The sequence below is a fragment of the Gymnoscopelus microlampas genome, assembly GCF_963454915.1.
Source record: "Gymnoscopelus microlampas genome assembly, chromosome: 6".
Taxonomy (NCBI): domain Eukaryota; kingdom Metazoa; phylum Chordata; class Actinopteri; order Myctophiformes; family Myctophidae; genus Gymnoscopelus; species Gymnoscopelus microlampas.
In genome coordinates, this window is record NC_139943.1 from 45,635,690 (window position 1) to 45,651,973 (window position 16,284).

A 16,284-nucleotide genomic window follows, 5' to 3' on the forward strand; every position below is an offset into this window, starting at 1 on the left:
GGAGGAGGGGATGTCTTCATGCAGGAGACCCGGGTTTGAATCCCATGTAGTACATTTTATTGTATCCTTAACCCATTAAGACTGAGGCCGATTCTACTAGATGCCTTCTAAATCAGTAGTTCTCACACAAATAATTTTCAAAAATGTCAAAAAATAGCAGATGTACTGTACAGTACAAGGTCGCAGCCGTGAGCCTGTATATCTGCTATTTTTGAATAGCCAACACAAAAATCTAAAAGTACACCGATCCCGGTTTTAATGGGTTAAAAGAACCTTTGCCGGCATTAAATATTTCAGTATCCATTTCAAAAGCAAATCAGACAGAATAGTAGTTCTGAGACTCTGCTTCGAAAAATAAATAATAATTCTGAACACAAAAATACAGGTGAAACGTTGCTATTCCGACCAATCTATCAATCAGCTCAATAGCCTATCACCAAACACCTGTTCGGTACGCAGTGCCCAGTTCACACACACATAAATCGTCATGGCTGATTTGCAGCCAAGGAGTGTTAACCATGGTAATGACCCTTGAAACCGGACGCACAGAGTGCTGGGTGTCAAGGGAACTGAGATCATTATGTTGTGTTGAGATATTTAGCTGTGTGACGCCTGTAAACATTTACCCATTTTTTAACTCTGAGAGTGTACAAAGGGAACCAAACGGACCCATGAGTGTTTGGTTAAATTTGTACATTTTCGGACTTCAATTAACACAAGAGGATTTTACTGTGTGCGTGCAGGCGTGCATGCGTGCGTGTGTGTGTGTGCGTGCGTGTTTTGACAGAACATTTTGATTTAGTTTTAGTAATAGTCTTTTTAATAAAATTCCTATTCCATATTGTACTCATCTGAAATCTTTCACTTTTAGTCTATTTTTAGTCGACCTAATATCACAAGATTTTAGTCGACTAAAATGTATTTTGGTGGTGCCTTGATGGAGTCTGATTTTACACTTGGTTGCATGCTGAAAATAGCCGATCTACAAGCTCACAACGCGTCGCAGCGCGACCCGTTGTGAGCTTGTAGATCTGCTATTTTCAGAGCGCAACACCCAAACGCAACCAAACATTAAATGCCTTGTCTTACTGTCTCCACTAGTCCCTCCCTAACATTTTAGTCTAGTTTTTAATTTGTTGACGAAATTGTCAATATATTTAGTCTTTTTGTCACCTTAATGTGTGACATTAAAGGAGAATTCCGGTCATTTTAAGTGTTATGTTTGATGTGTGTCAAATCACTTACCAACGTAGAAATGAAAATCGCGTTACTCCACAGATCCCCCTATCGACCCCCACCGTTGGCATAATAGGAGTCGCCCGCATAGCAGCAATTCGCCTATTTTAACAAATGTAAAGTCTGTTTTTTTCTCCTAGTACTCATTGTAGTCCCATGATAACGTAACAGGCGCTAAAGCTCCCGACAAGCTAACGGCTAATAACAGAACGAGCTAACGCTGGGGCTGCTTATCTCTCTGCATGGCAGCCCCAGGTTGCCAGGTCGGGAGAGAAACCGGCAACCAGCATTAGCTCGTTCTGTTATTAGCCGTTAGCTTGTCGGGAGTTTTAGCGCCTGTTACATTATCATGGGACTCAACAATGAGTACTAGAAGCAAAAAAACAGACTTTGCATTTGTTAAAATAGGCGAATTGCTGCTATGCGGGCGACTCCTATTATGCCAACGGTGGGGGTCGATAGGGGGATCTGTGGAGTAACGCGATTTTCATTTCTACGTTGGTAAGTCATTTGACACACATCAAACATAACACTTAAAATGACCGGAATTCTCCTTTAAGGTGACAAAATGTGTTAAAAACTAAGCTATAGTTTTTAATTCGTTTTTATTTGGTTTTCTCAGTGAAAAAAGGTAGTCGACAAAGTCATAGTTTTAGTCGACGAAATCAACACTGTGTGTGTGCGTGTGATGGTATGTTTGTACTTGAGGTTTAGGGTGAGTAGAGCACTAATGTTTATGCTCCTCTCCTTTCATGCACACCAGCATCTCACACAATTCATCAGGGGGCATGGCCAGTGTCGGGCCCTAAAAAAACACAGCTGCATTCACAACAACACCACCGCCACAGTGTGTGCATGTGTGTGTGCGTGTCCATCTGTGCATGTATGCATCATGCTTCAAAGCATACCTCCAAGTCTCGTGTACCTCCACCCCCTGGCCAGAGGTGAAACTGATAATGGAGATAGTTAGGAGGCTCTGGGAAGGAAACGAGGCTATCTGGGCGATGCATTAAAACCCATTAAAGACCTGAGGCCGATTCTACAAATGTCTCGCTGTTCCTGGAAATGTCTTCTGTTGTTAATGTTGCTAAATGCTAAATGTTGCTATATCATTGCTATATCATTGCTATCAGTGGTGCTCAAACTGTTTCATGTCAAGGACCCCCAAACTTATATGTATTTGGCCGCCACCCCCCATCTCAAATTTAGTCTCATTTAGTTCCAGGGACCCCCAGAAGCAAAGATTTTAGTTAAAATGTTTGCTTAAAAAATATAGACAGTATATATATTGAGAGATTTGCAGAAATTTTCATAATTAAAAAAAAAAAAGATCTACAAGCTCATAGCGCAGCACGAAGTGACGCGCTATGAGCTTGTAGATCTGCTATTTTTCAATAGGCAAAGTATAAAATAATAGTTAAAGTGGTTCAAATCTAAAATGACACAGATTCCTCGGTTTTATGGGTTAACTCCATACCGTGCATGTGTGTGTGTGCATGTGTGTGTGTGTGTGTGTGCGTGCACGTGTTGTGCTTCAGAGTATTATGTGCGTGCGTGCATGAGTGCATGTGAGTAGTCAGTGGGTGTTGATGCATATAGTCTTGATGGTGTGTGTGTGTGTGCCTATGCATGGACATGTGTGCATGCATAACTTGAGGATGGTTTCTCAGGCTCTGACACTGATGATGTGTTTCGTGGCCAAAGGCAGAGCCCTACGGCACAGACTCTGCGCCGAACTCTGACCCTGACCCGCATCAGAATCAATATTCTGTCTCCCATCACCTTCTCGTTCACTGACTCTCTCTCTCTCTATCTCTCTCATCCCTCTCATCCGTGGACTCGCTCGCCAAGTTGCAGCGCAACATGTTCATTCCAGTAAGGCACAAAAATCGTGCTTACGCAACGCCTCTGTTGGGAACAAGGGCATCTTTCAATATCATTTCAGTGGTGTTTGTATGTTTGTTTGCATGCCTTTCAAACCCCATCTCCCTCTGCAGTCCAAAATCATGACATCTGTGACTAAATTGCAGTGCCAAACACTTAAACTCACCCAGATGGTGTGTGTGCGTGTGTGCGCGTGCATGATGTGTGTGTGTGTGTGTGTGTGTGTGTGTGTGTGTGTGTGTGTGTGTGTGTGTGTGTGTGTGTGTGTGTGTGTGTGTGTGTGTGTGTGTGTGTGTGTGTGTGTGTGTGTGCGTGCGTGCGTGCGTGCGTGCGTGCGCGCGTGCGTGCGTGCGTGCGTGTGTGTTTGCTTGCATGCTTGTGTGTATAAGCGAACGCAAAACTCATGCACAGAAGGCTATAATGGATTCTTCAACGTTCATGCATGCATGTGGAGAGGAGTGCACATCCGTGGCCAGACACACACAATGAAAGGCAGATTTTTAATAGTCATTTTAAACACATCAAGGCTCCATAAAACAGAGAAGGTTGAGTGTTTCTCATGCTTTCAGGAAGACCATTTGATCCCTCGTTAAGCTTGAGACCAGAATCTTAAGGCGGAAGGGAACGCAGATTTTGTCCCGGGTCAAGCAAGAGCTGAAACGCTGCCCGCTTTCCAGGACGCAACATGTATGTTTGAGTCACAATCCAAGAAATCCCTCCATTTAGCACGCATCCTGCAGAACAGGATGCATGCAGGTTTTGTTCTGTTGGCTACCGAGGACCAAGTTCTATGTTCATCCATGCAGTGGTTCCCAAACTTATCAGCTCAAGATCCAAAAGAGAAATCAGATGTTTGCCCGAGAGCCAAACTAGTGAAAATAGCAGATCTACAAGCTTACTTCTTAAACATTTGTTTTCTAATTTAGGGAATTTCTTTGATTATTGATTATTTTCATTGTATTCATAATAATAATTAATGACAAATTTTAGAAAAGCAAAAAATAAAGGGATATTCACTCGCGACCCACGGAAATGTATCCGCGGCCCTACATCTGTGTTTTTCTCTTTGCTGTTTGTTATTAACGTGCATAAAACTCACAAAACTGCACAAAATGCACAAAAACTATGGAGCTTGCATAAAAAATAAAATAAACAATAAAGATGATTCTGATTCTGATTAAGTGTTCCAGGTTCTGGGCAATAGATTCTAACACTGGGCGGCAGTGGCTCAGGGGTAGAGTGGCCGGTAGAGCAGCCGGATGGCAACCGCAAGGTTACCAGTTTGATCCCGGGTTCCCCCAGAGTTAGTGTTGAAGTGTCCTTGAGCAAGACGCTGAACCCCTAGTTGCTCCCGATGGGCAGGTTGGTGCCTTGCATGGTTTCCTCCGCCGTGTGTGTGTGAATGGGTGAATGTAATGCACAATCTATGTAAAGCGCTTTATAAATGCACCATTTATCAAATGGGTGACAAGTTGGACCTAATCTGACCATGCAGCACAGTTTGACTTGACAGAACTCCCCTGCGTCAGACGTTGATGTGACGGGCTCTCCTGTCGAGTTGCATGTTGACGAGGACGGATGATTAATGATTCCAAGCCAATCGGTATGCAAACTGAACTTCAACGGGACGCGTCAACCCATTACTAAATGGGTGACACAATGGCCCCAACTCATCACTATAGTATGACCTGAGAGTGAGAATGTGCAGTTCAGTGTGGACAGGAATAAACACATTCGTGCACACACGCACACACACACACACACACGCACACGCACACGCACGCACGCACACACACACACACACACACACACACACACACAAAAACAAGTGAGAGAGGGAGGGAGTATGAGAGAGCTCCCCCAGCTCATATCTTTAATCACAGCCTTTTACAAGGGGATATGAGGAGGGAAATGTGTGCATGAGCAATGGAGGGGGATTGTATTGGAGGAGGACTGCAGGTGCTACGCACAGCTGGACGGCGGACTGCTGCTATTCACGCCAGAAACGAACAAACAGAGAGAGAGAGAGAGAGAGAGCGCTGCTGGGAAGTCCGGGAAACAAAGGAGGGCACAAAATGACAATAAATAAATAAACCGAGGAAACAACGTGTTAGTAAACTAGGATGCAGGGAGCGAGGGAGGGGGCAGTGGTGCAAAAAGTACTCAAATGTTTTACTTAAGTAAACGTATCAATACGGCAATGTAGAAGTACTTTGTTACAACCAAAAGTCTGGCATTCAAAATATTGACTTGAGTAAAAGTACAAAAATATTGGTATCAAAATGTACTTAAAGTACCAAAAGTAAAATATATATTTTTTTTAAATAGCAGATGTACTGTGAGCTTGTAGATCGGCAGATTTTCAAATAGTCTATGTATAAAATAGGGATAAAGTGGTTAATGTATATTTTATAATAATGTATATCTGCAAAGTAACTAGTAACTAAAGCTTTCAAAAAATTGTAGTGGAGTAAAAGTAATAATTGCCTCTGAGATGTAGTGGAGTAGAAGTAAAAGTATAGACACTTGGAAATACTCCGGTAAAGTAAAAGTACCTCAAAATTGTACTTAAATACAGTACTTGAGTAAAGTACTTTACACCACTGGCGAGGGGGCAGGGAGTGAGGAGACATGAAGGAGAAGATAAGGTGTGGCTGACGAAGAGGGGAGGATGAGAGACCCGTCTTTTGGCAGATGAGGTGAACCGGACGAGGAAGCGAAGTGACGAGAGGGGGGGAGACGTTTGACATGAAGCAGACACCTCTCTGACATCACCTGCTCTCACACCACGGACCCAGCTGTGAGGTCGGTCAGAGGACCACCCAGAGCACCCCGCCCCATCCCAACCGTCTACCAAACAGCGCTACATTTTTCTCACACATTTTGTTTTCGGGGTCGTACGGGTCTCTAAACCTTAACCCTATATACCCTAACCCCGATGTGACACCAGATCCCAGTGTTGATTTCTAAAACTAAAACTAAAAACTATGACGAAAATGTTAGTCGACTACGAGGACTAAAACTGAGACTAAATATATTGACAATTTCGTCAACAAATAAAAACTAGACTAAAATGTTAGGGCGAGGTATCCAGTAGAACAAAAAGACAAGTCATTTTATGTTCGGTTGCGCTCGGGTGTTGCGCTCTGAAAATAGCAGATCTACAAGCTCATAATGAGCTTATAGATCGGCTATTTTCAGCATGCAACCAACTGTAAAATTAGGCATTACGACGCCATCACGGCACTGCCAAAATACATTTTAGTCAACTAAATCAACGGTAGATTTAGTCGACTATAATCTTAGGATATTTAGTCAACTAAAATATGACAAAAATTAATGGAATTTTATTCAAAAGACTATGACTAAAACTGAATCAAAATTTGCTGTCAAAATCAACACTTAACGCATACAAAACCCAGGCGCACTGATCTCTTCTAGACTTTCTGTTCATGAACCACTTTCAACCTGCTATCTTTATTTTGGGCTCGTCGTTATAAGCATACATTTTCCAAACTTTGAAAAAAAGTTGTGTGACATCGTGGTGTAAGTATAAAATAGGGCTTAAGTGCTTAATGGTGAAGGGAACAATGAAATCCAGGTCACTGGAAGTGGGGGATATATTATTATAATGAAGTACATTGCACACAATCAACCTCATTGAATTCAGTATTGATTTGTGGAATAATGCATGTCCTCTGTTAAGAGAAGCTTTTTTTTCTGCGTCCATCCCATCACAATCCTGAGGGAGGAAAGAGATCCTCCGTTCGATCCATCGTCACTTTGTCTCCAGTACAATGGGTCACACGTTATTGCACACTAAGGCACACAAACACAGAAAACACCCCATTGTGCTTCGCTAGCTCCAAAACACATGGCTCTCCCCAGGGAGGCCGCTGTTATGATTTCCGCTGCAGAGAGTCATTAATATACACACACGCATATGCACACGCACAAGCACACACACACACACTCATGCACGCACGCGCGTGTGCACACACACACACACACACACACACACACACACACACACACACACACACACACACACACACACACACACACACACACACACAAAGACATATACATGCACTTAAGCATAACTTTACAAGGACCCCTGGACCAAAATACACTTACAGACATGCCTTTAAATACACGCACACACTTTTAAACACAATCACACTATATGTACATGTACCGTATGCACAAATATCATATGTACACATACAGATGTGCCACTTCAAAACTTCACACGTTACTGTTCTTTCCCTGAAAGTGGCCTGAAAATGCATGTTTTTCCTCCCTTTTCTGCCCTTAAAATGCACTGTTTTGCCCCTGAAAAGAAGTTGTCACTACACACCCCCGTTTTTCCCTTCAACAGACATCCATATACATGAGAACAAAAGAATGTGTGTTGAATAAGGTGTCAGACTCATTATGAGGCGAAAGGTGATTTGACCAGTTGCTCAAATTAATTAGCATCATAAAAGCAGTGATCATCAAAATAATTCAGCATTTTAAATGCCCTTCTTTGTCCCTCTTATTGCCCTGGGAATCCCCTGAAAATGTACTGTCTTGGCGATGGCAGGACATGTGAAGTTTTGAAGTGGCACATCTGTACTCATGCAGGCACGCACACACACACACACACACACACACACACACACACACACACACACACACACACGCACACGCTCACACACACACACACACACACACACACACACACACACACACACACACACACACACACACACACACACACACACACACACACACACACACACACACACACACACACACAGAGAGAGAGAAACAGTGCTTTCCGCTGTGTGGGGCTCATAAAGGAACACATGGGTCTTTAGTGGCCCTTGCACCTGTTAGTGTGTTTACACTGGGGGGGGGGGGTTAAATGTGTACGTGGGAGTGAGGGATCAACAAGGTGGATGCTGGGATGTGAGTGTGTTTGAAGAAGGTGTGTGTGTATGTGTGTGTGCGTGTGGGGGGGGGGGGGGTGGGTGGGAGGCTGAGATGCTGACTAGATGAGTCTCCTCTGTGTCGTCGTTCTGCAGACGGGTCCCGTCGTCGACAGGCTCCTCTCCGCACCTCCAATGCAAACACATTACCGCCTCTGTTCTCTCCCTCCCTCTCTCTCTCTCGCTCTCTTTCTTTCTTTGTCTTTCTTCCTCTTCCCTCCACATGCATTAACCCATTGAGATCGGGAACGCATCTGTGTAACCACTTTAACCATTCTTTTTTTTCATCTAAACCATTATTAAAAAACAGCAGATCTACAAGCTCATAGCGCCGCGCTATGAGCTTGTAGATCTGCTGTTTTTGACAAATCGGGCAAATCTGTGTAAATCTTTGAATATATATATTTTCAAAGCGAACATTTGTAACTCCAATCTTTGCTTCTGGGGGGTCCCTGGAACAAAACATTTTGGGGGTCCTTGACATGAAAAAGTTTGAGAACCACTGATTATAGCAACATACGTTTTTTTTTTTAAACTGTTAGGATTTAGAAGCCATTTGTAGAATCCCCAGAAGCAAAGATTTGAGTTACAAATGTTCGCTTTAAAAACATATATATTCAAATATTTGCACACGTTTTCACGATTTTTCGAAAATAGTATATCTGCTATTTTTGAATAGCCAAAGAAATCTAAAAATGACACAGATTCTTTCCCGGTCTAAATGGGTTAAAACAAAGACATAAAAAAACAAACTCTAAATTTCCCATCCGAAGCCCTCCCTGCTCAATCGTTAGTCGTCCCTTGCCCCCCGAACAACAGTCCTTTCCACCATCTTTCACTGCGACAGAAGCCGTCCCTCTCCGGCTCCCCCAAACAAACACCCCCATCCCCACTCGCCCCTCTCTCAGTGTGCGTCTGGTCTCAGTCACTCCTCGCCTCCGATACCGGCACAGAGGAGTTGTAGAGGAGCTTTTTCAGAGAGCCCCGGCCACTCATAAACATCAGTAATGGCTTCAGGCGAAGGAACCGCACAGCTCCTCCGTTTCCGATGACCCCTCGCGCCAACGCAAAAAACCTGTGGGTGTTCTATTGACGTCTGCTTAACTGCCTTTCCCCCATGCATCCCCGTGCTGCTCAGGCCTCATCTCTATCTGTCCCAAGACAACTTTGACTCACAGGCATCGTTGATTTGTGTCACAGCACCGCCGTGGCTGACTGGTTTAAGACTCATAGCTGACGGGGCGAGTGAGGTCGATGTAAATCAAACGAGACGGGCGGGAGGAGTCCTTGTTTTGATGCTTTGAAGTGTGCTTATGTAAGGGCTTGAATTATGCAATGGAGAACGTCTGTTTTTTTGGGCCCTTAAAGCATAAACCGCTTTTTGACCCGCGATAAGAGACGTCTCACGTGAGGCAAACGAAAACAGCACCCACCTTCACACTCCAGATGTGTGTGTGTGTGTGTGTGTGTGTGTGTGTGTGTGTGTGTGCGCACGTGCGCACGTGAGCGCTCTCTGACCTCTTCTCTGTGCTCAGAGCCAGGTCTCTGGATGTACCAGCGGATCTTCGCCTGTTGACTTTTGGGAATGCACTCCAGGAAGGTGGAGTTGCTCTGTACTCCGAAAAGAAGCTTCTCCTCCACCCGTCCTCGGCCAGAACCTGGAGGGAGATCAGACAGACACGCAGAGTAGGCTGTTTGCCGTATAGTTCTGCATCCACACTTACTTCACCAATATGCAGTAGCAGTGTGTCTTTGAGCATAGGTGCTGTTGTTGTATAGAGAGAAATGACTGCTAAGCAGAAGGCCCGCAACACTCCAGATTAAACAAAAGTCTTAGGGTGCACGGCTAAATAATGTCATGAAAGTGAAAAATAGCCTGCACGCAGTGAATGTATTTTTCACATGCTTTTATTTAGCTCTCACGGACAGAAACAACGGTCACGTTTCAAACCAAACAGGTCTTCCTCAGCGTTGTTGTAGTCAGATGTGACGACGATAAAATATGTAGTCACATCTGTAATTAAAGTGTTCTACACTGAGGAAGACCTGTTTGGTTGAAACGCGTCTGTTGAGTCTGTCCGTGAGAAGTAAATAAAACCATGTAAAACCAATATAATAAATATCAGGAGATATTTGGCACCATTCATGAAGGAAACATTTATTTGATTAATTTCAGCTGTACAAATCTGCAGATAGGCTCACAGTATGTGAGCTTGACAGGCTCAAACGACAGCCAAGGTTTTAGGACAAAAGATCTCTTTATTTCCGCGCGACCACAAACTGCTTGCAAGGCCTTTGTTGTAATGTTGTGGTAGATAGCCAATCGGAAACAAATAACACAACGGAAACAAAATAGCACAAAAGCCAGATACTAGACATGACTGATTTACCTATCTCTGTGTCTATTTAGTTTGGCCAGGTGTGACTACTTAAATCACCTATTCCCCCCATACCAAAGTGAGTAATGGGCCTCTTTACATCATTCCAATCGCAGTGCTGTCATCTAAAGAAATTCCATATCACCCAGCGTCTTACATTATCTACCCAGTATCTTAAAGGTCAGGACTAGGAGACTGGAAAACAACAGCTTCTTTCCAAGAACTGTGATGAATTGATGTACTCATACCTCCATTCTCCCCCAAATACACACACCCACACACACACGCACACGCACACGCACACACACACACACACACACACACACACAGACACACACACACACACACACACACACACACACACACACACACACACACACACACACACACACACACACACACACACACACAGACACAGACACACAGACTATCTTTTCTTTGTTTATGATGCCAAGTGCAATATGGGCTGTTGGGCAAATGCAATATCTTATCTAGTGGATGGTTTCTCGTGGTCTCCCCTTATTCTAAGATTTATTATTGTATGTATTATGGATGTTTTTATTTGACAACTGACTATGATGAATTGACTATAACGGCAGCCTGATCTCACACAATTTAGTATACATTGCGCGGACACAGTGCACGTCATTCCGTGCATAGTCGCCTATCGGTGAGTAGGCTCAAGCGAACGTCGCAACGTTCGGAACGGCAACTCGTTTGCTTTAGCTCACTCGGTGGTCCCTCACGGGGCTCCAGTTCGCTTGAGACTGCGCGAAATGGTTTAGTCAATGGGGGAGATGCGAGGCGGCTATGCACAGATTTTCAGGTTTTCCAGTTGTCTATGCACGGAATGACACATGCAATGTATACTAAGTTCTGTGTGATCGGGTTGATGACAGTTTAATAATGTTGCTGTATCTGTATTTCTTTGTTGATGCTGCTATTCGTTTTTAAGTGGATGCACTAAACAAAATATCGTTGTATGTTCCATGCAGTGACAGTAGACATCTTACCCAGTGTTGTGTTATAGTTTTTTTCGGAAGGTATATGCTACGATACGATGCGCGTGGTCGTGGGTATACGCTCTCGCGTTTTCAATGGATGAAACAGTTTTTGAAGGTATACGGTAGCGACGAAAAAAAATCTCAAGGTATACGCCGTACACAGCATCTGACGGTAGAACACACCACTGATCTTACCTCATCTAAAGTTACAGAATTCAAAACATAATCAAGATGTACGTACTGTCTTCTGTGTCCCAGCACTGACCGGCAGGGTCTCCGTTCTTGATGTCCTGTCTCCTGGCCCTCCTGGAGAACACACACACACACACACACACACACACACACACACACACACACACACACACACACACACACACACACACACACACACACACACACACACACATATGGATATCAAACTTTTATTTCATTAAAACAATATTTTCTGGCTGTATCGTAGTTATAGCATTACCCATTAGCTTACGGCTCAGTGGTTCAATCTCTGTCTGTTTATGCTCAACTTGCTGTGCCTTGAGAAGGGCGGGGCCTCTGATGTCACATCAGCTGAGTTTGTTTTGGTTCCTACGACACATTTTATGTTTTTATACTGCGATAAAGAAAAGAACAATATGCGTGTTGAGGCATACCCTAATTGTACAGAATGATGCAATGTAGTTTGCAAAGCTTTCATGGATTACTTTCTTGACTTCCACAACTTGGCTTCTGCTGTCTACGGACGTCCAAAGTATTTAGCGGACAAACAAGTATGTGGTGGCCATTTAGACTTTGACTATCCAAAAGAAAACAAGAGAACAAATTGTGAAACCAAAGCACCACTTCCTACAACAATAAGCCATCACATTGCGGACATATTAGTGGACGTGTACGATACAATGGCGTAACTACTGACAGTGCAAGAGTGGCTCTTGTCTCCAAAAGAGTGCCACATTACGCACGCTCCTCTCCATTTGCCCATTTCACAAAAACAGAGGTACTGTACAGTTCTGTGCGATGGTTCCATAATGTGACGAGGTGGACACTCAGGTTAGCTAAGCTGTGCAATAAATGTATTATTAGATTTTCCAACAGTAGTGAGTAATCTTGTTTTGATGTTGTTTAAGTATGACTTTTTGTCAGTGCGCAGCACGCCTGTATGAGCCTACAGCCAATGTGTTGTGTATGGAAACTAATGTCCTGATTGCATTAAGGCCTATTGAATTCATCGCTGGGTGAAGAGAGGTCAGATGTACACCTTGAGTACCAAGTGTTTTATTTAATTTAACATTTATTTAACCAGGCAGGTTACTTGAGAACAGATGTACCATACCTCTTGATGGGGAAGGGATGGGTTTAAAAATCAGACAGACAAGTAATTTAAGGTAGAGACAAGACAATAGCATAGACCAGTTAATTCCAGTACCAATGCCCAAGCCTTAAGGGTTTTCTATCGACACGTTTGAATAAACTGCCTATATATGATATAATAGACATGAATGTATAGAATGGATTTCCATTGATAGAAATGTACTTTAATGTCAAACAAGGAAGAGGAAGTAATCATTCAATGGTAGCCTCTATGGTGTTGGAAATGAAGATGAGCTGGTTATGGTATTCAAAGCAACAACAACAACAAAAACGCTTGTGAATAGTCTCTCGAAGGAGGGCACTTACGATCTTTTTAGACATTTATATCTTTATTTAATTTCTCCTTTTATATCTTATAACATTTTTAACATTTTTAAAATAATGTATGGCACTAAATCTAGTTTTAATGTCTGTGATGAGATATGTGTTAAACTGAGAGCTCCAATCTATGCATGCTACATTCCAGATATCACCTCATCACCTCAGCCTTTCCCGGCCTTCACATCGTCCTCTCCTTTAGACTCTCTCATAACAGCTGTTCTCAATAACGGCTGATTTAAACAAAGACTGCTTTTTGTTAATCTAATAGGAACAAGACTCTGATTCTTGACTTTCAATTACAGTGCCTCAGTGTTGCCGCAATTTAAGCAAAACTAAACGGAGCACAGTTAGTGACTATCTCAGACTACACCTCAACAAAAAATATTTTAATATCAGAACTCAAGCATAGGAAATGTATTCCTGGCTATTATCACTGGACCATGGGCCCCTTTCCCCGACAAACAACGTCAGACCCTCAGTATATTGGCTGAAAATGCATGCAATCAGTGTCAACACACATTGTTCCAGACTCTTGTTCACTTGGTCTTCCCCCGCTGAGTTTTCATGTCACCACCTCCTCTGTGGTGTGTGTCAGCCCTGTTGGACCCCGGGTCATCTTTTAGCCCACGCTCAATGACACATGTGAAGATCAGCTTTCAAAGAAGAGCCCACTGGGCTAAAAGCATCGCTTCCACCAACCAACACATCGAATAACAGCATCCCCACTGACCCCAAAATGCCGCGGCGTGACCCCCCTCACAACAGCAGGGCACAGCTTGCTATCTGTTAACCGATAGATCCACAATAGAAAGCGCGCACGCGAAGACGCACGTGCGTTCACATTTTGCACCTCGAGGACTGCACTCCTGAGCTTGTGGAATGACAGTAGCATTAATCATGTGAGGAACAGCATTTCCAATCAATGCCTCATAGTCCTCAGATGGACTTAACGCCCCGTGGCATGGAAACAAAAAACCTGCTGAAGAGGTGAAAAGGACTAGAATAGAAAACATATTTAGTGAGAACCCTGAACTCCTCCTGACGGATCAACAATAAAGCACTAGAAGGCCTTAGAAACACACGCAGCGCCATATGCACACACACACACACACACACACACACACGCACACACGCTCGTGCACACACACACACACACACACACACACACACACACACACACACACACACACACACACACACACACACACACACACACACACACACACACACACACACACACACACACACACACACACACACACACTTTGTTTGTATTACTGTACTTGTGAGGACATCAACATTTTAGGAAGCATAAATCAATGATTGATTTATACATTTTGGGGGGGCATTTTTAACCGCAAGTCTAAAGCTTTGACATCGTTGACATCGCTTTGACATTGTTTGACATCGCTGCACAACTAAGTATGAAATAGGGAAAAAATTACAACCCAGACCCCCTAAACCTAACCTCTAAATGTCTAATCCTAAACCTAATCCAAACCTGAATCTTTTTCTAATTGTAAACGTATCTAAACATCTGATTTCAACCATAAAATATCATTTTCTCTTGTGAGGACCAAGAAAACGGTCCTCACAACATCTATTTCGTTTGGTCCTCACAAGTATAGTAATACAAACACACACACACACACACACACACACACACACACACACACACACACACACACACACACACACACAAACAAGACTCAGGAGAACTTAGCCGTTTGTTTGATTTTTTTCCTCTCCTTTGACACCAACAGTCTTCAGGTTCACTACTGTAAATCACTGTGACACCTCCATATATCAACATACCTCGCTGACAGTGAGAAATGAACGGGAAATGTTTGTTTTGCAGTAGGAGAACGGGGGAAGGAATGAGGAAGAAATTAAAAAGATAATTCTGCGATTACATAAGCTTGTAATTAAATAAGTATGTGTTGAGTGGTGTGTGTATGTGCAGAAATAGAGTAGGTAGGTAGATAGATAGATAGATAGATAGATAGATAGATAGATAGATAGATAGATTGGAAATACTCCAGTAAAGTAAAAGTACCTCAAAATTGTACTTAAGTACAGCACTTGAGTACATATACTTAGTTACTTTCCACCACTGGATAGATAGATAGATAGATACATACTGTAGATAGACAGACACACAGAGATACAGAGTAACTGGACATGTCTGCTAGCTTACCTCTTTGATGCAGGGATGTAGCGGGAGCACGTGTGTCCGTCCCAGGCGCAGTAAGGGTCCCGTGCCAGGCAGCATTCGGCGCAGGCCTGGCCATACAGCTGGCATCTACTGACAGACACCTGGGCCAGCCCCTCACTGGAGCCCACGTACAGCTGTTGCTGTGGAGACACACACACACACATGCACACCCCTGTGTGATACAAGTGCAGACCGGCAATACTTCCTCCCTTTAATTTTCATTCATATTATGGTTGTTTTAACCGTCTGTATAGTGGAGTGCCTTAACGCAATAGAACTGCATTCTCTGCTGTGGTTAGAGGTTCTCTCCAGCAGTGTTGATTTTGTCGACTAAAAAACTGTGACGAAAAATGTTCGGCGACTGCCTTTTTTCACTGATGAAAATGAAATTGAAATGAAATTAAAACTAAGCTACGATGACTAAAAATGACTAAAAACAGTTTTGTCAACAAATAAAAAGGAGACAAAAATGTTAATGAGGGACGAGTGGAGAAGAGATCCAGTAGAACTAAAAGACGGGCTCGGGTGTTGCGCTCCGAAAATAGCAGATCTACAAGCTCACAACGCGTCACGCTGCGACGCGTTGTGGGCTTGTTGTAGATCGGCTATTTTCAGCATGCAACCAAGTTTAAAATCAAGGCACCGCCAAAATACATTTTAGTCGACTAAATCAACAGTAAATTTAGTCGACTATAATCTTATATCTTGAGAAAAACTAAAACATTTCAGATGACTAAAATATGACTAACAGTAAATGGAATTTTATTCAAAAGACTATGACTAAAACTAAATCAAGATTTGCTGCCAAAATCAACATTGCTCTCCAGGCTCACGACAAGGTAGCTAGCATCCTATGATCCTACTATACAATTAGAAACCTCTGTCTGTCTGTCTGTCCTTCTGTC

The 16,284-nt window shown here is 43.1% G+C and overlaps 1 protein-coding gene across 3 annotated transcripts in view; it reads right to left on the reverse strand.

Annotated features, from left to right (window-relative positions):
* Positions 1-16,284, reverse strand: part of sema3d (sema domain, immunoglobulin domain (Ig), short basic domain, secreted, (semaphorin) 3D) — a 55,314-nt gene that overhangs the window by 2,013 nt on the left and 37,017 nt on the right. For all 3 annotated transcript variants that reach the window (XM_084059178.1, XM_084059177.1, XM_084059176.1), the window contains exons 15-17: positions 15,362-15,519; positions 11,720-11,784; positions 9,615-9,754 (exon numbers count right to left, since the gene is read on the reverse strand). In XM_084059178.1, coding sequence (XP_083915304.1) covers positions 9,615-9,754; positions 11,720-11,784; positions 15,362-15,519 — 363 coding nt within the window. The remainder of the gene's footprint in view (positions 1-9,614; positions 9,755-11,719; positions 11,785-15,361; positions 15,520-16,284) is intronic.